This window comes from Rattus norvegicus, chromosome 10 (assembly GCF_036323735.1).
Source record: "Rattus norvegicus strain BN/NHsdMcwi chromosome 10, GRCr8, whole genome shotgun sequence".
Classification (NCBI taxonomy): domain Eukaryota; kingdom Metazoa; phylum Chordata; class Mammalia; order Rodentia; family Muridae; genus Rattus; species Rattus norvegicus.
Genome location: NC_086028.1, coordinates 36,742,630 through 36,770,559, shown reverse-complemented (window position 1 = coordinate 36,770,559; position 27,930 = coordinate 36,742,630). Strand labels below are relative to the sequence as shown.

General features: G+C 44.0%; 2 protein-coding genes across 30 annotated transcripts in view; one reads left to right on the top strand and one right to left on the bottom strand.

Moving 5' to 3' along the window:
* Positions 1-15,147, bottom strand: part of Cdkl3 (cyclin-dependent kinase-like 3) — a 94,785-nt gene extending 79,638 nt beyond the window's left edge. For 7 of the 27 annotated variants that reach the window (XR_597993.4, XR_005489935.2, XR_005489936.2 and 4 more), the window contains exons 1-2: positions 2,448-4,053; positions 1,911-2,090 (exon numbers count right to left, since the gene is read on the bottom strand). Coding sequence is in view for 19 of the 27 variants with exons in the window: in XM_017602529.3 (XP_017458018.1) it covers positions 1,911-2,090; positions 2,448-2,468 (201 nt within the window). In the remaining 8 variants the exon portion in view is untranslated. Of the gene's footprint in view, positions 1-1,910; positions 2,094-2,447; positions 4,054-5,034; positions 5,882-5,942; positions 6,269-6,288 lie in introns of those variants that run through there. The other 20 variants (XR_010055233.1, XM_039086738.2, XM_063269760.1 and 17 more) reach the window with 13 other exon arrangements.
* Ube2b (ubiquitin-conjugating enzyme E2B) lies at positions 6,225-21,195 on the top strand. Of its 3 annotated transcripts, XM_006246343.4 has the most exons (7): positions 6,225-6,375; positions 6,693-6,761; positions 8,946-9,026; positions 11,437-11,462; positions 15,142-15,231; positions 18,087-18,175; positions 19,531-20,793. In XM_006246343.4, exons 1-7 carry the CDS (start codon positions 6,317-6,319, stop codon positions 19,657-19,659), a joined length of 543 nt encoding a protein of 180 aa, XP_006246405.1. In that variant the 5' UTR covers positions 6,225-6,316; the 3' UTR covers positions 19,660-20,793. The 3 variants fall into 3 exon arrangements, with proteins under 3 accessions (XP_006246405.1, XP_038942869.1, NP_112400.1); XM_039086941.2 differs by lacking the exon at positions 15,142-15,231 and having other exon boundaries at positions 6,248-6,375; NM_031138.2 differs by lacking the exon at positions 6,225-6,375 and having other exon boundaries at positions 6,617-6,761; positions 19,531-21,195.
* Positions 21,196-27,930: the final 6,735 nt, after the last annotated feature.

The following is a 27,930-nucleotide window of genomic DNA, read 5'->3' as shown; positions in this document are numbered from 1 at the left end:
CAATGCCTTGAGCCCCCGATTCTGTTGCTGTTTGTAAGAGCCTAAAGCCTTCAGTTACATATCCCTGTCACCTCCAAGTCACAATTCAAAAACGGAACTAATTCTCAACCTCTCTTCCGACTCACGTGAGCTGTAGTGTTCTCTGGACTCCAGGGCATCTCTGACTCCTTCTCTGTTCCTCTACACTCTGCTATGTGATCTGCAGTGTATCACTTTAACTTTGTGTCTGTTTATACTGCTGAATTCTAAAAAAGGCATTCCTGATATTAGCAGCAATACTGGAGCCCTTAGGTTTCAGTCTAATACATTCTACAGACCACTGCTTAATTAAAATATCAATTAAAATTTTCACTCTCCATCTCTCTCTCTCTCTTTTTTTAAAGATGTATTTAATGTATAAGACTACACTGAAGCTGTCTTCAGATACACCAGCAGAGAGCATCGGATCTTATTACAGATGGTTGTGAGCCACCATGTGGTTGCTAGGAATTGAACTCAGAATCTCTGGAAGAGCAGTCAGTGCTCTTAACCACTGAGCCATCTCTCCAGAACCCTCTCTCCATCTCTTAAAAAAAAAAAAAAAAAAAAAAAAAAAAAAAAAGTCTGTGCTTTTGAGACAGGCTGTCATGTATCCCAGATGGTAACAGGATCACATACTCTCAGTTTTATACAGTACTGGCAGAAATCAAACCTTGGGCCTCAGGCATGCTTGACAAGCACTCTCCCAACCTAACATCTCAAGTTCCCAAACCAAGTTTTGACTTCTTAGCCTAAAACACTTTAAAATCTGTTTCCAAATCACTACACCAATCACATCCCTTTTTAATTCTATACAGGAAACTCATAGGCAAGCATTCTGTTCTTTTTCTTTCCATTCTTGCTCTTTCCTGCTTTAGTCTTTCTGACCTTAATGCTGTTCCCCTAACCTGGAACTCAGTATCTCCACTCATCCTACTCATTCAAGGACAAGTGCATACCCTATTTTCTGTTTAAAACAAAAACAAAAGCCAAAACAACAAAAAACTTTCCCCATCAAACAGGAATTTGTGGAATTTAATATTAACCATTAAATAAACAACAAATGAATAAAAAAAACCTGTGTGGGTATGTGATTGTGTGCACATGCCTGCAGGTGTCCCTGAAAACCAGAAGTGGGTATAGGATCCCTGGGAGATGAAGTTACAGGCAGTTGTGAACCTGCTGATGTGGGTGCTGGGAAAGACTCTAGTCTTCTACAAGAGTAGTAAGTGCTTTTAATCACAGAGCCATCTCTCTGGCCCAGCGTGAACCACTCATATTCAGAGTTATTTTAATATACCCTCCTGTGCAGTTATGCCATTAAGGAACACTTCTTTTCCAACACAGGGTTTCTCTGTCTAACAGCCTTGGTTGTCCTAGAACTCACTCTGTTGACCACACTGGCCTTGAACTCAGAGACTGAGTTCTACCTCTTGTCTCGGCCTCCCAAGTACCAGAATTAAAGGTGTGTACCACCTTCCTTCTTTCTACCATTAGCTTTTCCCACAATTCCTCGTACAAAGCAGTCATCCTTATTAAGTATTATCCTTGCATAGTTTGAGTGATTTCACAATATTAGCATAATTCTGTTATATACAAGCACACAAATCTTAAATCAATAAAAAAAAAGTACAGACTGTAGACAATGAGGGTTTCTCTATGACAGGTCTTAGTATATCTGTTAATGGAAATATTCAAACATTTTATTTTTATCCCATAACAATTTCTCTTTTGACTTACACAAATAAGGAAAAAAAAAAAAAAGATGGGTGTTTCAATGTAGGCCTGTAAATCTTAGCACTGATAAAAAATAAAGCCTGGGCTGCATAGCAAGATAGGTCCCAATGGAAAAACAATTAAAAAATATATAATAAAAGGCAAAAGAAGCAAACCTTTAGAAACTTTATTTCTCTCGTTGCAATTTTGTTGACAGATTTTTCTGGTTTCTCATAGAATATCTTAATGGCCACTATCCGCCCAGTATCCTTATGCTTGCATTTCATGACCGTTCCATAACTTCCCTCTCCTACTTTTCCAAGGGTTTCATACATCTCCATTTTCAAGCCTGGCTTCTACTTCACAGAAATAAAGAAAGAAAATGTTAAACGTTCACACTTTGAATTATACAAGCTGGATAATGCATAGAGTTAATAATCCCCTACTTTCGGATACAGGAACAAAAACTAGGAGTGACAGCTACAGCAGAGGCTGTTTGTGGGTACTCTTAAAATTGTCGGAGAAGCTCCCACTTTCAACAGAACACAGGAGGTCCTTCATTAATCTAGCATTTTATGGAGACGGGGATTGAGGGATTTAGAATACGAGGTCCCCTTTCAGAAACAATAGAAGTCAAGCTTAAAAAGTCCCACCAACAAACACTGCGGGTGCCTTGTTAGAGACCACGGTCCAACAAGCGTGGGGACCCCCACCTCAGCACTACAGTCACCCATACGTCCTGCCCTCTTCTCAAACACAGTCTGTGCAGCCCCAACCCGAGTGGCCCGTCTCGCCGCGCTGTGGACCTCGTCCTGAGAATCGCCGCCGCCTCAGCCCATCCTGTAGTCCCGCCGGCCCGGCTGCGTGGAAGTCCCAGCCGGACGCGGGACACCACACCTCCAGTCCTGGCCGACCTTGCCCGCTCCGGGCAGCCGGATGCCCTGGCAACCGGGTGGGGGCGGGACCTGAGGCGTTCGGAGCACAGTACGCAAGACTGGAAATCGCTGGGGTCCTAACCCGGAAGGGAAAGTGACACGAAGCGGAAGATAGATGCAGCAGGATGGGGGCGGGACATAGGAAGCCCGCGTGCTTGCAGGTGGTGGTGGGGATGAGGGAGAACGGGGCATTTTATAGCAGCCCTTTAGGTGTTCGCCCAGCAAGAGAGCGTTTTGTCACCTGCGTAATTACTGGTCCCTTACTTGTGCCCGGATATGAGATAACTGATCTAAGGAAGACTTATGGGGCTACAGTTTGCCAATGCTGCATAAATATTCCATACACCCAATTTCGACCACAAAGTCGACATAATCCTTAAACTGGGGACAAGATGGTTCTTGGGTAGAGGGCTTACTTAGCTCAGTGGTAAGCTACATACTCAGCATTCACTACTCCCCTGACTTATTTCTAACACCAATTCTGTACACATTTTCAGTTTTCAATTACTGTTTTCCAATTACTAGTAATCTTTTTGTCTGTTTGTTTGTTTTGAGACAAGGTCTACTATGTAGCTCCATACATAGTAGGACTCACCATGTATACCACCAGGTTGGCCTCAAATTCCCAAGAGCTCATCTGTCTGCTTAGAGTGCTGTGCAGTGCGCCACCATAACCACCAGCCCTAGCAGCCCTTTTAAAGTTTTCTCACCACGTGTGAAACGCAAAACTTTTTAGGAAAATAAGTAATTCACTGGACTCTGCCACAGACTGAATGTACAAGGGCGCCTCGGAATGTATTTAAATAACCCGCAGAACTTTTTAAAGGGCTCCATTTTTTTTTTTTTTTTTTTTTTTTTAGAGATCTTGATTTAACTGTAGTGCACAACTAGTCAATGAGATGGCTCAGTAGAAAAAGGCCACGAAACCTCAATAGTTGAGTTCAATCTCTAGGACCTACATAGTGGAAAGAAAACCAACTCCTCCAAGTTGTCTTGTGACCTATACACACAAATAAATATGTGCACAAGAAATGTGCTAAGTAGTGTAAAAAAGAAACTAGTTGGGCTGGAGAGATGGCTCAGCGGTTAAGAGCACTGATTGCTCTTCCAGAGGTCCTGAGTTCAATTCCCAGCAACCACATGGTGGCTCACAACCATCTGTAAAGAGATCCGATGCCCTCTTCTGGTGTATCTGAAGACAACTACAGTGTACTTATATATAATAAATGAATAAAGCTTTAAAAAAAAAAAAAGAAACTAGTTTGCTTAAAAAAAAAGGGGGGGGGGTTGGGGATTTAGCTCAGTGGTAGAGCGCTTGCCTAGGAAGCGCAAGGCCCTGGGTTCGGTCCCCAGTTCCGAAAAAAAGAACCAAAAAAAAAAAAAAAAAAACCAGTTGAGAAGTATTTAAAATTTTGCCACTAACTGCTAGAGCTGGGCTTTGGAGCTTGAGAATAAGGAGGATGGGTACTTGGTTTGGATTTTTCTTCATTTCTCTATAAATAAGAATGTCATAGTTAAGTCTTACAATACTGTATGTTTATTCAGTATTTGTTATGAACTAAATATATGCAAGGAGGAAAGCATGAATTAGTGAGTCCTTGCCATCACAAATTAATTCACAATCCCAGTGCTCAGAAGAGAGACAGAGCTATGTGAGATTGAGGCCAGATTGGTCTACATAGCAAGTTCCAGACCAGCCTGAGCTACACATACCCTGTTTTGACAAGTGAAATTATAGTTCTAAGACTGCAGTTGTAGGCTTCCAGCAAGCCGCCTGGCCAGGAAATTGTGTGAATTTGTTAACATTCTGACTTCTAATACTTTTGGGAAGCACATTCAATGTATCAAAACATTTCATTTTGGATAAAAACCTATCTGGTCCATTTTTAAAAGTAATAAATTGCTAGATAATCGACACAATGAGTTTTTTTTTAAAGTTTCTTAACCATTTTACTTTATATATTCCCACACACATTTGTCTTCTTTCTTGACCATGAGGAAGATTAAGATTGGTATGGCTGGGCGGGAAGAAAAAAGCCAGGCACTTGTTGCCTATCCCAGCTACTCAAAGAGGAGTTGAAGTCCATCCTAGGGGATTTAAAGAGACCTTTCTTCCCCCAAGACAAAGTCTCTCCGTGCTCTAGGTGCTGTGGAATGTGCAGGCCTCTAGGCCTCCAGTCTCCGCCTACCTAGTGCTGGAGTTGAGCCTGTGCACTGCATCCTCAGTAAAATTTTACAGGGCTACGTAAGGCCCTGGAGTTCTACTGAATACCTCAAAAAGAAGAAACGTAAAGGTAAGAATACTTAACTTTTAGCTTAGTCACATTGTGAGGACACAGCAGCGGCTAGCAATACACAGACATACCTGACAATCCTCAAGGTTACTTTTTGGCGGGGAGGGATGAGACTCTCAGGCTGCCCAGAGTGGTTAACATCTCGATTCACTGAGGCTAGCCTTACACTCCTGATCCTTTCCACTTTCGGAATGATGGGATTAGCAGGATGCACCAAGACGCTGGGTTCTCAAGGTCATTTTAAATCATGAGAATTGTTTGAAGAATGGGGGGATAAGGATAGTGGAAAAGGCTAACCCCTCCTGGTTTCAAGGAACTATGTATATAGGAAGGAGTGGAGCAGTAGATTCTCATGCTCTTTTCCCTTCTAGAGCTAAAGAATTCCGCATCTACTCCACCGTTCGGGTCCCTAGAACTAACATCAGTGCTAGAAGCTGAGATTGGGAATTCCAGGAGCTTGCGGGGCGGTGTGTGTGTGTGTGTGTGTGTGTGTGTGTGTGTGTGTGTGTGAAGGCTACTGAACCTGCTGAGAATCACCCCACACACACACACACACAGAGCACTTCCGGTCCGTTTGGCCCCTCTTTGCTATTGTACAAAGCTTGTACTAAGTTACCTCAGACTCGAGATATAACTCCCACCCATGTCTGCATGATCTCTCCCCCGATCTGAATCATTTTGGTAGGTTTCTTTGACAACCAGCAGCCCATTGATATGCCCTAAAAATCACACCCACTCGTTTCTTGAGAAATACAATTGTTCCCCACCGCAGGCAAAATCACAGATTCCAATTCTAAGACTCCATAGATGGAGTCTTTAAGGCTTGGACAATCTATTCCACTCTCATTTCTGTATAGACTTTAAGTATGGAAATCCCATACAGGCTATAATTGATCCAAATGCCCTTAATCCCATCTGATTTGCACGGACCATAGTATTCAAAGCTGTTCATTACAAGGCTTTGCCACACTTTCAGTACCTGTCCCACGTGCCAGAGTTGCTAAGCCACTTGAAACAGAATTAAGTCCAGATTTTTTTGTTCCGTTTTAAAGACTCAGAACGCCAAGTGGCTTCTTCCACAATGTCTCCTTATGCAAAGTCCCAGTACTTGGGACCAAAAGAATAATGTATGACTAGAGGTGTCAACTCCTTAAACTCAAGGACCTGCTTTGTGAGACCTGAAACCAAGAGCCAGGCTAGGCCGTCACGTGACTTGTTCTGATGGCGTCACAGGCACACGTGGTTCTAGATACTTCGCTCCCTCCCCCTCAGGGGTGGATTGTTGACAACGCCGCTAGCGGTCACGTGACCTGACGTCATCCCACCTCCTCTCCCCGAAATCTCAGGCTCCGGATGCACCTCTCTCCCCGTCCGGCCGAACTTGAAACTAGCGACGGGGGGAGCGAGGCAAGGTAGCGTGTGGGCTCCGGCGCGGTCGGGCCGGCCCGTGTCCAGCCTGGGCACGGAGAGGACCTTCCATAGTTCCTCACAGCCAAGAAGCCCCGAAGACGGCCTCCTGCGCCTCCAGGGTCGCGCGCGCGCCCGCTCGCCCCGCCCCCTCTCCCCTCCTCCCAGCGGTGGTACTGGCGGAGGGCGGAGGGATCTGGAGGCGGCGGAGGGAGACGTCATTGCAGGGTTGTTTGTGCAGTCTCGGTGGCGGCGGCGACCCACAGTGATTCGGCCGCTGCGCCGGGGGGTGGGGGGGCCGAACGGGACTCTTTTCTTTCAGACTGACCGCGGGGCAGCTGCGGAGCATGTCGACCCCGGCCCGTAGGAGGCTCATGCGGGATTTCAAGCGGTAAGGGCCCTCGTCTTAGCCCAATATGACGGCCTCTTCCCGAAGCTATGGACTGTAGGGCGGGGATCCGGGATATCCTCCCCCGGTGACCCTGAGGAGGGGGGCAGTGGGCCTGCGGGACCCACGGCAGCCCCGGCTCACCGGCGACTCTTACTCCCTCGCTTCATACCTCCCTCTGTTTGAGTAAAGATGTTCGGTATTATAGCCACCTGCCCTCCCCCCCCCCCCAAAAGTAGGAAGGTAGCCATCGCTGGGCCTAGGTGTCCCAGAGGCCCACCTAGGCCAAATGCAGACGCTTCACCTCCCGCCTCTGCACCCTGCGGTGTCCCCTCCGCAGGTGGTGCTAGGGAGCTTTTCCTGAGGTTCTGGCCTCGCCTGGAGGACCAGTCCAGCTTTGTTACAGGGCCCCGTGGTCTCCTATTTGTAGCGGGGTTGGGGTGAATACTGTCCCAAATCTCTTTCCCTTTCTGCAGTGGTGAGGGTGGGGTCTGCTGCGCGAGGTCCGGAGGTGGTTAGCCCATCCCCCGAAACCCGATCTGCCCCCGCCCACCTGGAAGGACCTTGAGAACTGGCTCGGGAAACCTGGACCTGGAGCTAGCCACTCCGCTGCCAGTGCCTTCTGGAACTAAGATCTGGCTGCCGAATAAAGGCCTATCTATAGCCTCCCCGGCCTGGGAAATGCCTTCCGTCACACTGGAGCTAATCTGATACTCCACCTGGGCCTCCTTTTGGAAAATAGGAGTTTATAGGAAATAAGGGGCTTGAAGGAAGAAAATGACCTCTCCTTCCTCTTCCAGTTGTTTACCTCTCCTTGGAAACGTACAAGTGCAGCAACCGTAACTTGAAATCCAGCGACAAGATACTCCTCTAAGTTTTCTTTCTGGGCAGACCCGCTGTGATTGAGACAGATCTGTACTATAAAAACTTAGATTTGCCTCTCAGGAAGCAACTGCTCGACTTTGCCTTTATAAAGCCCTGTCTGGGGCATTTGGAGGTCTTGGGCCTTGGACAGCTTCATTTAATTCGTTGCTGATTTTAGCCACTTAAAATTGAGGAATCAGGCAGTAAGTTCGTTCCTCTCAGCCCTGTTAGTGGCATAATCTGCTTGAGGTTTTTTGTTTGTTTGTTTGTTTGTTTGTTTTTTAATGTGGACTGATCGCTAAGTGTCCACTTAAAAATCATGACATACTTTGTATGGTGGAAGGCTTTTTTTTTTTTTTTTTTATGATCTGACAGATGAGATGCCCTTGTTGGTGCAAAAGGCTTGAAGTCACTATATTTGATTGGCTCTGTAGCATGCAAATAAACCTTGCCATTATGGCTAATACATCATCCATTATTATCTCTTGTTCATTTTTGCAATTTCTGTACCCGATTGAGTACAAGGTGCCTTTGGTGGTTTTCCAAGGATCTTGAGGTTACATGAAATTGATGATGACGTCTGTTGAAAGTGCTGTATGAAACTTTGTATGAAGGCCTAAGGTAGAGTTGGCCTGAGAGCAGTGTCTTTAAAAGAGAGACTGCTGGAAAGCTAGCTGGAGCTTCTGGCTACTTGAGAAAGCCACTGTCTGAAGCACAGACCATAAAGTGTGGTTCGCTTTCTAGTTAAACTGAATATGCTTTTCAGTTATTTAGTGTATGGAGATTTCCTACGATTTTGTGTTAGGACTGGAGATCCTTGCATGATGAAGGTAGAAAAACTGTAGGCTTTTGTGTGGTTTGGTTTTGGTTTTTGGTGTTTGGTTTTGGTTTTTTGAGACAGGGTTTTTCTGTGTAGCCCTGACTGTTTTGGAATTCATTCTGTAGACCAGGCTGCCTCCAAAGTGCTGGGTCTAAAGGCATGCACACCACTACCACCTGGTAGTTGCAGATTCTCTAAAATATTTTTCATTGCTAAAATTGTAAACTTGTAATGGGTCAAGAGGGCAGTCTGGAAACAAGAGTTCTTCAAGAGATCATATCTTAAATCTTGCTGTGTGAAGAAGGATGACCACCTAGTCCTTTGGGCTTAGAGATCACTGGTAGTATTAGTAAGTATATTAACCTGGTTGATTCTTTTAAGTCATAGCTCATTTCAGCTCCAACAATAAGTCAGTCTAGTCAGTCTCTCAGAATAGGTTCAGTAGAATTTGACCTCACTGACCTTTATGTTCAACTCTGAAAATGACTACTCTGGATTTCTAGATTGCAAGAGGACCCACCTGTGGGGGTCAGTGGTGCACCATCTGAAAACAACATCATGCAGTGGAACGCAGTTATATTTGGGTGAGTTGAAATAGCGACTGCTTAGGAAAAGTAAGTATATAAGCACCAAGGAAAGAGGCTGAGGTGGATCCGAAGCTCACTTGTTGGGGTAGGGGGCACTTTTTTGAGAACCATAGGCCTCCTGTGCTTATTGTGCTCCTATCACTAAGCTGTATACCCAGCTCCTGAAACATTTTATTGAGTCTGGGACATTTATATAAAATTGGTCTGCTCCTTGCTGTTAAGTTTAATTTGGTTTCTTTCCCTTGAGACAAGGTGTTACAGTGTTGATCGGGGTGATTTTGAACTGGGCTGCAGTGATCCTCTTGCTTTAGGCCCTCAGGAGTAGCTGGGATTGTGGGAGTTTGATACTGTACCTAGCTATGGTATGGTTTTACGGTCACTCCAGGTAAATGATCTAGGGTGTAAAGGCATTGAGTGAAGCTGAGTGGTAGAATGCTTGCCTGCCATGCGTATGGCCCTGGCTTGATCCCCAACAATAAGAAGTAAATACTTGAAATTAAGTAGGGTGATAAAGGAGAAGAGAGAAATCAACTCATAAAATGTGCTGTGCACTTGCAGTTTATGCCCATACTGTTGGAGCCGTAAAAACACTTGGAACCAAAGGAACTGAAAACTTCGCTGTGATAAGAATTTCAGCTAAAAATCCTATATGCACAGCCCCCTGAGAAGCCATTGAACAAGGAAGGTAGTTTTACTTTGGGTGATGCTGGGGTTGAATCCAAGCATCTTACTTTGGGTGATGCTGGGGTTGAATCCAAGCATCTTAACACATTGTAGGCAAGTGCTCCATCACTGGGCTTCACTCTTCGCACCTGTGAAATTTTATTGAGATGGACTCTTGACAAAGGTTTGGCCCCTTTGATCCAGCACTTGGAGGTTAAGGTCCAGGCTGCTTACTGAGGCCCTGTTTTACAAAAACAACAAAAAAAGGTCTCCATGCATTTTTCAGATTGTTCTCAAACTTAGGATCCTCTTGCCTCAACATCCTCAGTGCTGGGAACACAGGCTTGGGCCACCATACTTAATACCTTTCTAATTTTTTGTTTGTGTGTGTGTGCGCACACACTCGCTGACTGACTGACTGTGTGAGTAGGTGTCCATAACCCACAACACTCAATATAGAGGTAAGATGACAACTGTAGTCATTTCTCTCCCTCCATCACGTATGTGTTCAAGAAATAGTATGGTGAGTAGTTCTTCCTGCTAAACTATTCTTGCTAGCTCTGTACATCCTTTTTCATTTAAAACTTATTTTGATTATGTATGTTTGTGTAGGTATGGGATTATGGGAGTTTTCCACTACAGCTAGTTATGGTATAGTATCATTTTACAGTCAACCCAGTAATTGGTAACAGGGTTTGAAGGATCCATGTACAAGAGAGCAGGTGCCCATGGAAGCCAGCCAGAGGCCAGTGTCCAATCTCCTTAAGTTGTAAGCTGCCTGCCATGGGTGCTGGGAACCAAACTCCTGTAAGAGGATTTTCTCAAGTACTCTTAATCAGTTAGCTGTCTTATAGGAGTCTACATTTGTAAGTAGTAGGGGACTAGGAATGTAGCTAGCTCAGTTGTGGAAGTGCTTGCCTAACATTCTTGAAGTCCTGGTTTCAATCATCTGTAATCATAGCCTCTGGAAGGCTGAGACAAAAGGATCACAATTTAGAAGCCAACCTGGGCTATTTATGAGATCTTATCTCAAAATCAAAATAGGTAGGTATACTGACTCATACTTAATAAATCCTAGCACTCAGGAGTCTGAGGAAGGAGGATTGCTGCATGGTCAGGCAGCCTGGGCTGTGGTACCCCCTCCCTTTCTATTCTGTGTATATGTGTTGCACCATCCTTTTTAAAATTGTAGTTTGAGGTGGTCTTGCCAAGTCAGGCTGGCCTTATACTGTGCGTCTTAGGTAGTCTCAACCGTTGACTCCCTCCTGAGTATCTGGGAATACACGAGTGTGTGGTGCATGCCCACTTGCACACTCTTGGGTTTTCGTTTGTTAGTTGGTTTTGGGTTTGAAAACAGGATTTCTCTGTGTAGCCTCTAGCAGTCATGGAACTCACTTGTAGCCCAGGCTGGCCTCAAACTCAAGATAGCTACCTGCCTCCTCCTTCCCAGTGCTGGGAATAAAGGCATTTGCCACCACAGTTGGCTGTGCATTGGGCTGTACTATATTATTTTTTCAAGAAAATCATAGACAAGTTTCCTTTTAAAAAGAACTTGATCATTGAGAGCCTTTGTGCTGCCTGAGTTTAAGCCAAGGCTGTCTGGCAGTCTGACTGGTGATGTTTACGCAGCTCTCAGGCAGCAGGGTGAGCACTGTCCTTCCTGGTTCCCCAGCTTACTTACCCTTCTCTCCCTGAAGACAAAGAAGGAAAAACTTGTTTTAATCAGAGATCTTTTTGTTTTCAGACCAGAAGGGACACCCTTTGAAGATGGTAAGTCATTCTTATTATCTACATATTAAAAGGGTGCTTTTTGGTAAGAGGCTCTAACACTATTTGAAGACAGGCTCTACTCTTAGTAAACTCTTTGCATACTAAGCAAGCAAGTGAAAAATTAAGAGTTTATGAGGATCTGTTTTTGCAGATCAGCTTGGTCACCTCTCACCAGTTTCCTCTGTGACATGGGCTGCCTCTACAGCTGTAGGTCTAAGTGGGTCTGTGCTATAGTTGGGTGGCCTAATAGAGGTTGCTCTTCAGTTAATACCAAGAGGGTGATTGTATTTCCTTGCTTTATTGTCTGCATTGATAAGGGTCTTATGATAAAAATTTTCATTTCTTCTTTTCCCTCCTGCTAGGGATCAAATCCAGAGTTTAGTGTGTTCTAGGCAAGCACTCCACTGCCAGGCATCCCTGAGTCCTGAATCTGTAGTCACCGGTAGCTTCACTACTCAGCATTTAGCACCCAGAAACACTGTGCAGTCATTTGCGTCTCAAGTTGGGTCTCTCTGACAGGAGCCAGGAAAATGGGAGAATGGTTCTAATCTGTAATCACAATTAAGTTTATTAAATTGGCTTTAAGCAGGTACTAAAAGATTTTCCCTAATTATAGTGGATTTTAAAAAATTAAACAGCTTTGCTGTAATTGTCAGAATGACTTCAGAATTCATCTAGTCAGCATATTTGACAAGAATAATTACTGTGATCTATTTGTGAGGGGCCACCTGAAATCCTGAGAAGAAAGTGGTACCTACCGCTTGGACTCTGGACTAATAAGTGCCTGTTGAAGAATAATGAGGCTGGTCTGGATTTAGGTCTTAGACAGAAATGCTGTAGAATAACCTAGCATCTATACATTTGAGATGGTTCTCACTGTAGCCCCTTCTGTAGGTCTAGACTCACAGAAATCCTCCTGCCTCTGCCTTCCAAGTGCTAAGACTATCTTCTTTCTTCTTAAACATGTATGCACGTGTAGGGGATATATGCTACACTGTCACCTTATTTCAAGATAGGCATGAAGAATCCTAGGAGCTACTGAATGGATTGTAGCAAATTTTTTTTTTAACTATCTTGGGACTTCTCAGTTGTGATTCATTCCCAAACTCTTCAGGATGTCTTAAGTCCCCTATTGAGATCATATGACCTTGATACCAGTGTTGTGTTGGCCTTGACATTGCTGGTATAAAAGCAGCCTAATTAAGCTAGATCCTTACCTAAATAATTGAGCATCTAAGAACAAGCTGAGACTGTGGCCCACACCGTGCTGACAGTTGCTGTGTTCTTTGCGTTTAAAAGGACTTAACAATTATTGAAATTGCCCATGTCACTACATTTGGACCTCTTAGTCTGCTCCTTAATATTCTGCATGGTGAAGGGATATCAGAAGTATTCCACAGCTGAGTCAGTCAGAGCTTAGTCTGCTGGTTTTTTTTCATGAAATATGTTTTCTTGAAAGAATGACTGACAGGCCTAGGGTAGTAGCTGGGTGGTAGAGTGTGTTCCTAGAATGGCCATGGGTCTAGTCTGTAGCATTGTCCGAGAAGAAAAAATGACAAAACTTTAAAGTACAGCAGTTAAATTTTGTTGTACTTTACATGTTTTTTATTTCTGTATATTTTTTAAATTACATTAAACTTGTATTTGAGTACAAAGAGGTGGGGGTTTTTTTTGTTGTTTTTTTTTTTTAATTTTTGATTTTTTTCTGTTTGTTTTTTGGGGTTTTTTTTTCCCTCCAATGCTTCAATGCAACAAACCTTTAAAAAAAAAAAAAAAAGCTTGTATAATATCAGACCAGTCTAGTTATCTGAAAGGGCTGTAAAAATTCTTTACAGTTACATATTGTGAGGTCATATTTTCTTCTGATATTGTACGTCAACCAAACAACATATTGTAACAGATTGCATGTAGATAAGAGAACCCAGCTGTCATCTTTAAAGCAAACATGAAGGAGAACAGTACAAGTGCAGACTAGTGTGTCCTTGTGACTGTCCAGTCGTTAGTATGCTATTTAGCATGTCTCTGAAGTGTATTATTAGGTTACTATATAGTAAGGCTCGGTTACTTTTTAATAAATTTGAGAATTTTCTCAGGCAGGCACTCTGTTTTGACAGCTGAGAGTGACCTCAGGTGTCCCAGTGCTAGCACTCTTCACTGGGCTGCCAGTGCCCAACCCCTTTCTTCTTTATTTTGAGACAAGGTCCTGTGGAGTTGCTCAGGTGGCCTAGGACTTGAGATCTTGTCTCAGCTGCCTGAGTAGCTGGGGTTGGTTACAATATTTCCTATGCTTCCACCCCAGGCTTTCTATCTGCTATGCAAGTGTTCTGTAACTGAGCTGCGTCCCCAGCTGTCAAGCTAATGATTTCTGGTACAAGTTCCAGTAGGTTATTGGACGCAGTCTGTACTGAAAACAAGAGCTAACAAATCTCAGCTGTGTGAATCTCAGAGATTTTTGCAACCATTATTTTAATTAAATCCTATTTTTAAAGTCAATGTTTTGGAAATCAGAAAGTGGTAATATTCAGGCCACAAAATTATTCCATAACTTTTCTGCCACTTGGTTCTATCTGGTTCTTGGAGTTCTTGTGTCTGTTGCCATGGTGAGTTAATCATAGTGTATGTTGTTCTCTGTGCCTCTCCGTTTCATGAATCCACTTCTTACCCATAGTGGGACTCAGACTGCTAAGTGGTTCTGAGAACAAAGAGCTCAATGCCTCACGTGCTTACTTGAAACTGTGTATAGGCCAGCTGTTTCTATAATTGCAAAAATAAGAATGTAAACCTGAAACACATCCAGGCTGGAGGTGTAGGTCAGCAAAGAGCTTAAGACGAGCATAAGGCTGCTGTCCTTCCATCCTCAGCATAGCATCGTAGTTAACCGTCTGTTTCCTCTATTAACCTGTATGCAGATAGCAAAATAGGACTTAAGAGTTGTTCAGCTTATGTCTTTAACCTCTCGAACCCCAAGTTTCCAACTAATAGCAACAATAGAAAGTAACAAAGTGAAGATTGTGTTCCAAATCTCTGAGAAGTGAAGATGTGAGCTACATAACTGATTCAGATGAAAAATAAAACTACCTTTCCCATCAGTGCTCACTGCTAAGTTGTCCTTTGTCAGGGGGTAGTCAGCTCTCAGAATCCTCTGGCACACTCCTTTTAAGCTATAAACAACTTTCTAGTTCTTCAAGTGTGTATTTTTAAAATATTAGTAGCTAGGGCCCAGTTGCCTTCCAAAAATCTGACAATGGGGAGTAGGGAGATGGCTCAGAGGGTGAAGGAGCTTGCCCACACAAACCCTGACAATCTTGAGTTTGATTTCTCAGAACTCAGGTAAAGGTGGGAGGAAAGAACTTCAAAACAAAATTGACCTCTGACCTCACACTTCCCAGGTGTGTTGTCTGCCTGTACACATCATACTGGTGAGTCAGTCCATCAGATACGGCAGCTACCACGTACTACGTTCTCGGTAGTCCACAAAAGGGCTTGTCCTCCAAGTTCTTGCCAGATTGCCTGTTCATAGTCCACAACAGAAGTATGTTAGATGTTTTATATGCTAAATGAGAGTTCTCAAGCTAACCAGTGTGGTTGTGCAAAACTTGATATGGAATTAAGAATTTTTAATGAAGACATTTAAAAGTAATGTTTGCCTTTATTGTACTTTGGTTTGTTTTCTATTTAGGTACTTTTAAACTAGTAATAGAATTTTCTGAAGAATATCCAAATAAACCACCAACCGTTAGGTTTTTATCCAAAATGTTTCATCCAAATGGTAAGTAGCAGCCTCTTATCTTAGACTCTGTCAGAGATGGGATGAGGGTTGGAGGGCTCGTTCCTCCCCTTGGGTACAGCGTATTCTTACAGTTAGGGCTGACCTTCAAATGCCGCTTCCATGCCCATGTTAGCTACAGTTCTGTAGAATTTTAACGTGAATTAAAGTAATTTACTAACATCTGAATTTAAGTAATAAACATTTATTTGCTTAAAGAACACAAATTTTATTTGAAACTTCCACACATTCAAGCCAGGGGGTGAGTAGTCAGGAATTCAAGCTACTTAGCAACTTTAAAGCCAGACTGGCCTTCATGAGACCCTAGCCCATACAATAAAATGGCTCAGTAGGTAAAAAGGTACCTTCCCACTAAGTGTGACAGCCTGAGTTCAGTCCCCAGGGCTCAGAAGATAGAACAAATTCCTGCAGGTTGTCCTCTGACCTGCATATGTGTTACTAGAGCACACATGTATATGTGTATACACTCAAATGAGTAAAACAGATAAATGATGGACTCTCATAGCCAGGCTACCCTTCAGGTTGATGTATCCAAGGGTGACTTTGAACTCAGGATCTTCTATCTCCAGAGTGCTTACAGGTAGGTGCCCCCATGCCCAATTTCCATGGTGCTAGGAATCAATCTAGAAATGTACTCTACAAACTGAGCTGCACGCCCAGGCTCAGGTTGACACACTCATATATAATGTGTGCACCATTGTGCTTGCCCATTCCTGTTGATTTGTTGTTTGCTTGGTTGGCTTTTCAAGGCAGCCTTTCTCTGTGTAGCCCTGGCTGTCTTGGAACCTGCTTTGTAGGCAAGGCTGGCCATGAACTCAGAGATCTATCTACCTCCCAAGTACTGGGGTTGAAGGTGTGCTCCACCACTGTATTACACAATTACACCATATTACAAAAGTACAGTGCATTAAAATTATCCAGTTGAGTAGAGTCTGGGTGTAGTCACAGACACAGCAAAAGTATGAATGTGGCCAGCTTCATTTTCTCTTGTGAGATAGAACAAATGGTCCAGGTGCTTTGTATCAATGGGCTCTTGGAGCACAAGCCCTTACTGACTTCACCTATGTAAGCCCTGGGTCTGTCTGTTGGGATAGTTGTAGCTGTACTTTGTCTCTACTGCATGAATAATTTACTATCTAGGTATATTCTGTGTACCTGTGGATCACTTGATAGACATTTAGATGCAAGTTTCTTTTTGGCATCTAAAAAAAAAAATCAAAACCAGTTCAAAGCTTTAAAATTATCAAATGTGGGGTTTTGTTTTTTTTTTTTCCCCCTTCTGGCCTGTGTGACATTTGATTCTGTAGGAAAGATAAGAAGTGGATGACTTACACTTTCAGGTCAAAAGGTCTGAACTGAGGTTAACTGTTAGCACAGAGAACAAGTGAGGACAGGAGGATAAAACTTCCCAGAGGGGTAATAGGGATGGAAAGAGGAGACCCTCGGATTTAAACACACACGCACGCATGCACACTCACTCTGTCTCCCCTCTATCCTGTTTCTATGGAGAATATCCTGGTTCTGGGGTTTTTCATTTTGGCAATATTGCCAGAGGAGGAACATGCCTATAATCACAACACTTGAGAGATAGAAAGAAGCAGGAGGATTAGAGCTCAGTGCCGCCCTAGGCTCCATAGCAGGCCTTGACTGCATGACATTTCTTCCCAAAGAACGAAGTCCTACTCATTGGCCCAAGGGGTAAAGTTTTCCAATGAATGTTGACTTCTGTATGGCTGGGGGTTTTAGGGATGGGATGTATATTATAAGGGTCAATATCAGCCATCATCAGTCTTAGCTGCAAATATTTTGACATTAATTTTTTTAAACACTTTTGTTTTTTTTAGAGTTATTTTATGTGTGGGTACACTGTCACTGTCTTCACACACACCAAAAGAGGGCATCAGACCCCATTACAGATGGTTTAAGCCACCATGTGGTTGCTGGGAATTGAACTCAGGACCTCTGGAAGACCAGTCAGTGCTCTTAACCACTGAGCCATCTCTCCAGTCCTTGACATTAATTTTACAAATATCTATGACCTCATTTAGTCAAAGTGAAGGTGTTTATATGATTTTTAAAAATCAAAATATGGAACTACCGAATATAATTTTTAAACTTTACAGGCAATGGCAGGCCAATCTCTGTGAGTTCAAGTCTAGCCTGATCTACATAATGAGTTCCCGGCCAGCCAGGGCAACATAGTGAGACCCTATCTATAACAAAAGCTTCTTATTTCTAAGGCAAACCCAGTGATAGGTGGCATTTTTGATGACTACACTAATAATGTTCCTTGAATGTGTCTTTACTATTTTGTGACGCTGGGAACCTAACCCTAACCCAGGACTTTGTCCATGACTATAACTGCTCCACCACCAAGCTGCACCTCTAGACACGAGGGCCACAGATTTTTGGAGCGCGAGGAAGTTTGGGGTTTTTTTTTGCCTCATAGATTATGCTGTTGTGAAAGTAAAGTCCTACCAGTAAATATCTGTGTTCGTGATAATCTAGGAATCATCTAGAACAGTGAGCTGTTTTTAGGATCTCTATTTGAGACTTCAGAAAGGTGGAGTAGTTTTGGTTTGGTTGCTGGGGAGTGACCCAGGCCTGCACGTGTGAAGCAGGCAATGCTACCACTAAGCTACAACCTAAGACCCAAAATGGGGTAATGAATGTATGCTGTGCTTCAGAAAGATTTCCCTCAGCCTTCCAGAGGTGTCACAGGGTAGTGAGGCAGATGTCACGTTCAGAACAAGGTTCCCTCTAAGACGGGAGTCTGTGTGCTGAGGAGGTCTTACTGTGGGGTGAGCTGCTGGTGACTGACCTGTGCTGTTTTGCAGTGTATGCTGACGGCAGCATATGCTTAGACATCCTGCAGAACCGATGGAGCCCCACGTACGACGTCTCCTCCATCTTAACTTCAATTCAGGTAAACTGCATCACAGCTTCTTCATAACTGTGGGGTAGAACTGGTTACTCATGGTAACTAATGCGTGACTTGGACAACACCCCGACTGCTCCACACCACACTCTTGGTAGTTGACATACAAGATCTAATCCACAGCTTGTTTTTTTGTTTTGTTTTGTTTTGTTTTGGAGGGCAGAGGTCTCTTGTTGCCCAGGCCAACCCATGGAAGACTGTCTCTCTTCCCAAATGCTGCAGATACAGGCATGTGCCACTGTGCCTGATCACGGCCTGTTTCCTTCTCATGTGTCCATATTCTCACAAGTGAGGCTTACTTGTGTCCACGTAGTATCTTGGGAAGAAGTAAAGTAATTACTTAGAAAGCCATAGGGACCTCCAGGAACTGCCAGGTACAAAGAACCTGTACCTGTTGTTCCATTCGAGAAAGAGGGGCAGTAACTGTTGGTCTGTGAGTCTAGGGAGGCTGATGTAGCTGTGCTGATTTGAGAGGAGCAAAAAACCAACAAACTGTTTCATGTATGTCAGTCTTTGTGAGTTTTTTGGCCTTACTGTTCTGCCTATCTCTGGGGAGTGTCGTGTTTCATACTACATCACTGAACCTTGTTCATTTCTGATTTTCACTACCTGTCTATCCTGCTTACCTTTGTCCATCTGTCCAGTCCCTGTGTGTCCTCAATCCCCACGACTGTCATAGTGCAGCTCTGGTCCCGTGTCTCATGTATTTAGGAATGGTCTACATGGAAGAGTGACCATTACCCTAGCTTGCTCATGACCATGTTCTTTCCTCCCCACTCTGGCCATCTCACAGCTGTACTATTGTATTCCCTGCCTGCTATGTGGGGGACAGTGGTTAGTAGTGGAGTACTTACCCAGCATGCCCCACACCTCAGCCACAAAAAACGTGGGTCTGGGAGGTGGGCAGTGCTGGCACACACCTTTAATCCTAGCTATAGGAAAGCAGAGGCAGACGGATCTCTGTTTGAGGGCAGCCAGGGCTGCACAGAAAAAAACGTGTCTTAGAAAACTGAGAGATGGCGGGATACTAGCACTAAAAAATAAATGAAATGAAATGACTAAGGTGTTTAACAGGTGTTAAAGTTTAACGAGAGTTAGCTGCTCATTCCGTGGCAAGGAAGTTGTTATATGCTGATGAGTGTTGTCAGCTGATTTCCTTGAAATGGGAAGTCTTAAGGGAACTCGGAATTGTTTTGGAAGCTTATGCCCTTTAGCCACAGGAACCTGCTTCATGCCACTTCAGAAGGTTTTGCGATTCTGTTCTGTGTAATTTTTTTGTCCTCATCTGAGTCCTGTTAATATAGCATATAACTGAGCAGCATTTTCTTCTCTCTGTCTTCTAGTCTCTGTTGGATGAGCCGAATCCAAACAGTCCGGCCAATAGCCAAGCAGCACAGCTTTATCAGGAAAACAAACGGGAGTATGAGAAGAGGGTTTCGGCCATTGTTGAGCAGAGCTGGAATGACTCATAATAGACACCTGGTCTGTCCACCTTTCCATCGTCGTTGTGTATAATTTACCTCCCAGTAGGAAGGCTAGCAAGTTTTAAGTGCCACGGGTTTTAAGGATTCTGCAGAGAAAAAAGAAAAAGTCCTTCAGTTTAGAACCTACAAAAGCTTGTGTATCTTGATTAATGTACTTTTTATTGCATGGTGTGAACTAAGTTATTGCTGCATAAATTTGTAATATATCCTGTTTGTATTTTTTTCCAAGTGTATAATGTTGGTGTGGAGTTTTCATGACAGAATATACACATTTTGTAAATCTGTACTTTTTTCAAATATTGAATGCCTTATTTTTGAATTCTTTAGATTTTTAAATTGGAGAAAAGCACTTAAAGTTTTTTATATATGAATATTACATGTAAAGCTGTTAAAATACATAACTTCAGTGCAAGAGACTTTGTCACTTATTTCCTTACCTGTGCAGGAGGGACTGCCAAGTCTCTGCTCTTCGCCAGGTGAGAGCCTCATTTCCAACTGCAGAAGGTCACTCTTCTGTTTTATCAAGAAAGTCTGCAAATTTGATTCTAAAACCTATTCTGATCTCCGGCTTTATTTTGAATGTACTTATGTTAGTTCAGTTGAGTAACTATAGACTTACTGGTCTGGTTCTGTCCAGCTCTGTATTTGGGCCACTTGTTAATGTGCGTTTCTCATGTAAACTGTACCTTTTGTGACTTCACAATTGGCACCTCGTCCTCGAGCAGAGCTGACTTACTCTGCTGCGTGGCAGCACCTCCACAGGCTTTTGATTAAGAAGAAAGTAAAACCATCACCATTCACCAAATGCCGTGCCGCGGTGTTAGCAGTGGCCAGGTGCGCTGGTTTGAGCAAGGCAGAGGTTTGGAAGGAATCTCGGTGTAACTTGAATATTTGCAAACTACCTTTTAATGCGGCTGCGCGCTACCTGTTTATTCCGGAACTGTTGAGCACCAGGGCCTGCCGAGTTGCTTCTCACCTCCTCAGTTGTATTCAAGTTGTACTGCCTCTTAGTTTACTGGGTAGACTTAAAACACAGTATTGTAGAAAGCTAAGACGAAGCTATCCTATGCCTTCAAGTAGTATAGAAAATGGAAAATATACAAGTAAATTCTGTTGAACCTCTTGTGTAGTCTCTGTAGTAGTTGAAACAGCTATTGCAGTGAGCCCGAGTTTCTTGTCATCCATACCACCCTCCTAGAGACATGCTCTGGTGGCCTCTCCGCTGGAACATTGGGTTGCAGAGTGACCATGTCTTCTGTTTACAAGCAAAGTTTAAACCTGGGATGGATAAGAACTGATACTTTCCTTTAGGAGTTGTTATCCCAAGGGGTTCATGAGTTACTGGTATGTGCTGTTTCTGCAAGACCCCAATCTCCGTTCCCAGTTCCCACTTCAGACAGTTCACAGTTGCTCATAACTCCAGCTCCCCGGGGATCCAAAGCTTCTCACTAAATCAGACACTGGCATTCACATAAACAGACACTACATAATTAAAATAAAAGTATTAATTTATTAAGCTTAGAATGGTGGCACCTAACCTGCTTATATCCTTGGGAAGTTGTGGGGATCGTGGTTCTAAGCCTGGTACACATAGTGAGTTCTAGGCCACTTGGGGGACATGGTGAGACATGTGATGCTTCTGCCATTTATTTAGCTCCACAGCTTCCTTCCGGGGACTTGGACAGTAAATAAGCGGTACCTGGGAGAGGGGCTCAGCTATTTCACTAAACAACATCCTGGGTGTGTCAGCACCATATTCATTCTTAGCTATTTTCCTCATCCATTTGACAACAAACATTTCAAGTACGTACTTGATAAACAGCTAAAAGAGTTGTCAGATGGTGGACCGGCTGTTAAGTTTTGCTACCTCTCTGGCCCATCTGACTTGGAGAAAGCCCTTAGAAACATTCTATTAGTCACTCCTGTTTTGTGTTCGGTAGCGGACCAGATCTAAATTTTTACCATGCAGAAGTATCCGTTTTTTGTTCTGGATACATTTGTACAGTGAGAAGCTAGAACTAAGCAAGGCATCGAGGTCGAGATAAATGCGCGGGATTTAGATGTATGTGCTTGAGATGCATTTTCTTGGTCAGCCTGGCAGAGAGCAGCCCACATGGCACCGTTCTATTAGAGATCAGGGAGCTAGGTACAGAGAGATGAGGGGTCTTGGGTCAGCCAGCTTGGAAATGAGCTGGCTTTTGGAGTAGTCTGAACTCTGAACCATCAGGAACAGTAAAGGGAGTTTCACTTGATTTGGTAGAGTTGCACACACTGTCCAGTGGGAAAGTTTTGTTTGTCATCAGTTCCCACCTTCATACACATACCCCATGTCAGAAAGTCTGGGTATAGAAATTTCCTGCTCTCTGATATAAAGGGCTTATTTCTCAACTATTTCCCCTTCCATCCAGGAAATGCCCTTGAATCTCTAGCTCCTCAAGCTTAGCCATCTTAACAATAAAATAGGTCCATTAAGTCACTTTCAGAGGCTGGCTGTGACATGGCTGAACAGGTGCTTGCCACCAAGCCTGACGGCCAGAGTCAGATCCCTGGGACCCCATGGGAGGAGAGAACTGACTCCCCAAAGTTGTCCTGTCACCTCCAACCTCAACACGGGACATGTGCTCCCATCCTGTACACATAACCACAAAACCAGTGTCATTTGAAGTCTTTGAGATCCAACCTAAACCTCGTGTATGGAAAGCAAGAAAGAGAACCAAGCGCTGCTGATTGCTTGTTCTGAGCTCAGTAAATGAAGGCCCTGCCTACGCAGTGTGGTGTTTGCTGGTGGGAGGAGGGTTGAACCGAGGTCCTTAGGAGGGAGAGACACACCATGCTGTTGAACTCCCAGCTTCTGTTTACTAGTCACAGGAAGAACACCGGAGGCTGGACAGATGACTCGCTGTTCCTGACGAGTACTTGAGTTTAGTTCCCAGCACCTGTGCCAGGCAGCTCACCACTACCTGTAACTCCAGCTCCTAGGAACCTGGAACTTCTGACCTGTGAGCACTAGCAGACACAGGCACACACATAAAGATGTTGTAAGGGCACAGGAATATAATATGGGTGTGGTGTGCTCCATGCCTGTATCTCGGCATTTGGGAGGCCGAAGCAGGAAGATTCCATTAGTTGGAGCTTGGCCATGCTATCCAGAGTGAGACCCTGCCTCCAGAAAGAAACATTTGGCTCAAATGGTAAGACTCAGAGTTTTGTCTGTTTTGAGTTGCTAGGAGTCAAAGTGGCCCCAGGCTGCTACGTAAGTGTCATTGAGTTGTATTAGCATCCCTGGGAGTAGACAGTGTGGATCACAGTTCTGTCTATTGTGTCCAGCCATGGGACGAGGCATATGGGTTAACTGTAAAGAGAAATTTAGTGGTTGAAGCTGTTGAGGTGCAAAAGTGACAGGAGGGAGACTTTAACAGAGCTATGGCTCCATTTAGTTCCCATCTAGTTTGGAAGAAAATGAACTACTGTCCAATAGAGACCATTTTCCATCTAAGTATAGGACACGGCAAAGATACCAGAAGTTTTTCTGAAAGCATGGGCCCTTCCTCTAGCCTTTGAGGAAAGGATGGACAATCTAACACATGCACCACTTCTAGTAAATTTGTCCTATCGCTGCTGGAGCTTTTAAAAAAGTTCTAATGTTTCTTCTAAAAAGAATCTTAGTGGGGTTGGGGATTTAGCTCAGTGGTAGAGCGCTTGCCTAGCAAGCACAAGGCCCTGGGTTCGGTCCCCAGCTCCGAAAAAAAGAAAAAAAAGAAAAAAGAATCTTAGTAAAATCTCGAGGTTCTAATGTTTCTTCTACTCATAGGATGGCTGGAGAATTTAGTTGGGTCAAAAAGATGAACAACCTGTTTCCTTTACAAATGGGCTTATCAGCAGTCCACACCCAGCTCAACATTAGGTTGAACCATCCTCCGGTCTATGGAGGGTTCAGACTCAGATGGGGAACTTGCCTGTGGAAGGATTTAACTGCCGTTTATGACATAACTAATGTTCTCAGGTCATGTGGCACTCATCTGACTGTGTCTCTGAGAGCAGACAACAAAGCTTACTAGGGAGTGAACTTCCGGAGTGGCAGTTAAAAAATAACACCTCTGGGCTGGGTGTGTGTGGGTCAGTGGTAGGACGCCTAGATTTAGCAAGTCTAAGGACCAGGGTTTGAACACAGCCACCCTCTCACACAGTAAGATGCCGTCTAACTGTTTTGGAAACCTTAACTGAGAGAGGATCAGAGTCTGACTGAATTCATCAGTCTTCATCTTCGAATCGGAGGACTTCACCATGTCTTGAACGGTGCTGGAATGAAGACATTGCACTTCAGCTGCCCTCTTAGGAGCAGACTTTGCTTGCTTCCTTTCTGAAGCTCAGAGGAGAAAGTTGCCCCTTTAAAATAAGAACTTTCGCCAAGTATACCAGTGCTCACCCGCTGCATTGCTCTAGTGGCACTTATAAAGAGCTTGCAACTCTGGCTGGCCCACATGACTGTTCATTTTAGAAAATGGAATTGGAGATATGAGGGTTGGCTCAAAGATAACAAGGAACAGGAAACCCTTCACCTATCACCTCATTCAAAGCCAGAAAGAAACTCTCCCTTTTCACAGAAAAGGATGCATTGCTGGACCTGGTAACTGACCACACTGGCACAGATGAGGGAGGGCTCTGGGATGCTGGTCTGTCCCCAGCTTCAGCTATATGCTTATGTCAGGAAATGTTGCCTGTCATCCTATGGTACTGCAACTGGCTTTGGTCCTGGAAATGTTCCCATGGGTGCACACAAAGATGCTGTATCAGGCAGAGTGGGAGGTGAAAGGTTTTCTTTAGAGAGAGGACTCTTACCCTGGGCTCCTCTGCAAGCCAGCAGCACAAGCAAGCCCAAGAGAGTTCGGTGGTAAAATGTTCCCTTTCCTGGCTTTGGTGACCACACATTTGAGTGCGCTAGACCCAGTCTCCTACATCCCAAGCAAACCTAAAATTCTGTGTAGTCCAGGGTAGCCTCCTGGGTCATACTTCCAAGTGCTAGTATGGGTATTTTGCTTGCACAGATATCTTTGTAACACTTGTATGCCTGATGCCTGCAGAGGCCAAAAGAGGTCATCAGATCCCCCTAGAAGTGGGGTTATAGTTGTTAACCACCATGTGGGTGCTTGAAGTTTAATCAGGTCCTCTGAAGAACAGCCAGTGCTCTTAACCATTGAGCCATCTCTCCAGCCCCATTTTTTGTTGTTTGAGACAGTCTTATGTAACTCAGGCTGACCTTGAGCTTAGTACATAATCAGGGATGACCTTAAATGTCTGATGCTTTTGTCTCCCTCTCCCAAGTGTGTAGCCAGTAGTTTTGTCTACTCTGCTTTCTGCTCCTGGCCAACACACACACACACACACACACACACACACACACACACACACACACACACACACGTTATTCTTTTTTTTTTTTTTTTGGTTCTTTTTTTCGGAGCTGGGGACCGAACCCAGAGCCTTGCGCTTCCTAGGTAAGCGCTCTACCACTGAGCTAAATCCCCAGCCCACCACCAGTTATTCTTAAAACGCTTTAGTTAACTTTCATTGAATGGGTACTCCTAGTTCTTCCCCTACTACCCTAGGCCCAGTCGAAGAAGTGGCCAGAGGCCACTTCCCCAAAAACTTACATGGCCGGTTGGCTTATCTCCTCAGCTGCTGCACCCTCTCCTCTCTCCTAGTCTTCCTGATTCTCACTGTCCTGCCCAAAACTGTTTAAGATGATTAAGTAACACAAGTTAAGGGCCAGATAGCAAATCCATGGTTATGTTAGATTCTGATTTAGTTATAATAAAGTGTCTTCAGTTTGCTCAAATAGAAATGGTTAACAGTTCAGAGATACTTTAGAGACTCTTCAAAAACACAAGAAAATCACTGAATGTGACATTTAATGTTATTTCATTTTTAAAGAGCATTTGACTAGATCCATGTCTGCTCCTGACAGTATCGCCATCACAGTTCAAAGAGATTGTGCATCTTTACCTCCAGGTGAGGTTGCTTATTGTGGCAAAGTAGCCACAGGGCAGAAATTGCCTATTTCATCTACAGACAAAATGCTGTCCAAAATGGACACTATCTGGAAAAGTCAACTGCCAGCTCTGCCTAGACAGTGTAAGCAGTCCTCCATAACTCTGCTTTACAAAGGTCTGTCAGATGATCCTGGGCCAGAAAGCTGATTGATGCTCCAACGTTTTGAGGAATGGGGACTGTCCAGGTAGTCTGCTGTCTCTACAGTTGTTTAAGTTTGAGAAGCTATTTGGTGCTTCCTATATACCCAGGTAATATTTATTTTGTTCTCAGATTTCTGACAGGGTTAAAGACTAATTATAGTTCCATAAGCAAAGTTATGTTGTTTAACATTAAAACATGAGATAGAGTAGAAAGCATAGTTTTGAGATGGTGTTATGACTAAAATCAAAACATAATCCACAGATGGACTTGTAACTCTAAGTTAGGGATGACGGTAGAGTACTTTATCTAATTGGCAAATATGATGGACCGGATGTTGATTGTATATCATGCTTTGTCATTTACGTAACTGTTGTGGTTATGATCGATTTAGGTCTGAGAGAAGAGGATTTTTTTGTTTTTAAGTTGGACAAAAAAGATGAGATGTAGAGGGTGGTTCTGATGCTTTGGTTTAATTGGAAATCTGTGTTTACTGACGCAGAAGATCCTTGTCCCCAATTGGTTTTTGATCTATCAATAAAGATGCCAGTGACCAATGGCTGGGAAGAAAAAAAAGAGGCAGATCTTCCAGGTTCTCATAGGCTAGGAGAGAAGAGAAAGCAAGGGTAGGATACTTGGGAGGGCGGGGGTTTAGGGGTGGGGTTGGGGAGACAGAATAGACTCAGAGCTTCAGGGGAGATCTTCCTTCCAAAATGTAGGCAGAAAAGGAAAGTGGCCCACAGAAGGGCAGCCCAATAGTGTCTTGGGCAGCAAGACCAATGGGATTCACAGAAGGTAACCAGGCAACTAAGTTGAGGCCAGATTTAGAGGTCAACACCTGGAAGTAAAGGTGAGGGCACGCTAGGTGCAGAACACTAAGAAGAGCCCAGCAACAGAACAAATAAGCCAGTTTAAAAAATGAATAGCTAGGGGGCTGGAGAGATGGCTGAGTGGTTAAGAGCACTGACTGCTCTTCCAGAGGTCCTGAGTTCAAATCCCAGCAACCACATGGTGGCTCACAACCATCTGTAATAGGATCGGATGCCCTCCTCTGGTGTGTCTGAAGACAGCTACAGTGTATAATAAATAAATAAATCTTTTAAAAAATGAATAGCTAATGTGTGTGTATCCTTTATCTCTGGATCCAAGATAGCTCCTGGGACAGTGCACACCTGCGACCAGCTGAGAGCACAGTGAAGTCGGCCCAAACTCCCGCTACACAAGTGCTAGGATTATAGGTATGCACCAACACACCTGGTTTATGCATTGCTAGGGATAAACGCAGGCCTTCATGCACTGGAGGCAGGCACTCAACCCCAGCCCCACAAAGATGCTTTGGCAAACTGGACCTTCTGCGTGGAACAACTTGTGAGGTAGCCACAATCAGCACCAAGGATCTGGTGATCAGAACAGCAATACCAAAGGAAAACAAAGATTGCTCTCTCTGCCCAGGCTAGCCTGGGCGGGCACAGGCCTGGACAGGAAACCCCAAAGACAACAGAGGACCTGTGGGGTCTACAGTGCACTTTTCTAGTCAGCATTCAGGAGGCAGAGGCAGAGGCAGAAGCAGACAGATCTCTATGAGACCTATTTGCTGTGAAGTCTATATAGCAAATTCCAGGTTAGCCTGGGCTATGTCTCAATAAAGAACAATAACAAAATTTAACAAGTTGTAAAGATAAATGAATACAAAAAGTAGAGGGAACCACAAATCATTGACTTAGCAGTTGAGATGCTTAAAACCTAAGGTTTAAGTGGAAGTAGGGACCACAGTCGGTCTAGAACGCTAGCCAGAGTGAAGGGGAATCTCGTGTTTTGCAGGAATGCATGGGGCAGGCCTGTCACAGGCTGTGTACATAGTGCAAGACAGGAGCATACTGACACACCGGAGAGCTCAGGACCCCAGACCCAGAGCCATTGGGTCCCAAGAGACTTAGTGTGTGGGCCTGGGGGCTGCGAGTAGCCAAAGGAGCATTAGCCTACTAGATCTGCCGCTTTTCACGGACTCGTGTTTGGTTGGTGACTTGTTGCTCGGTACCTCCTGCTCTTTGTCAGTCTAAACTCTCCACT

What these genes read in the sequence shown, in the direction of transcription:
- Ube2b (XM_006246343.4), top strand. Translation starts at nt 6,317, where the DNA reads ATGCACCTCTCTCCCCGTCCGGCCGAACTTGAAACTAGCGACGGGGGG. An exon ending in TGGAACGCAGTTATATTTGG is followed by an intron (nt 9,027 to 11,436) that starts GTGAGTTGAAAT and finishes TTTTGTTTTCAG; the next exon opens with ACCAGAAGGGACACCCTTTG. An exon ending in AGGGACACCCTTTGAAGATG is followed by an intron (nt 11,463 to 15,141) that starts GTAAGTCATTCT and finishes TTTTCTATTTAG; the next exon opens with GTACTTTTAAACTAGTAATA.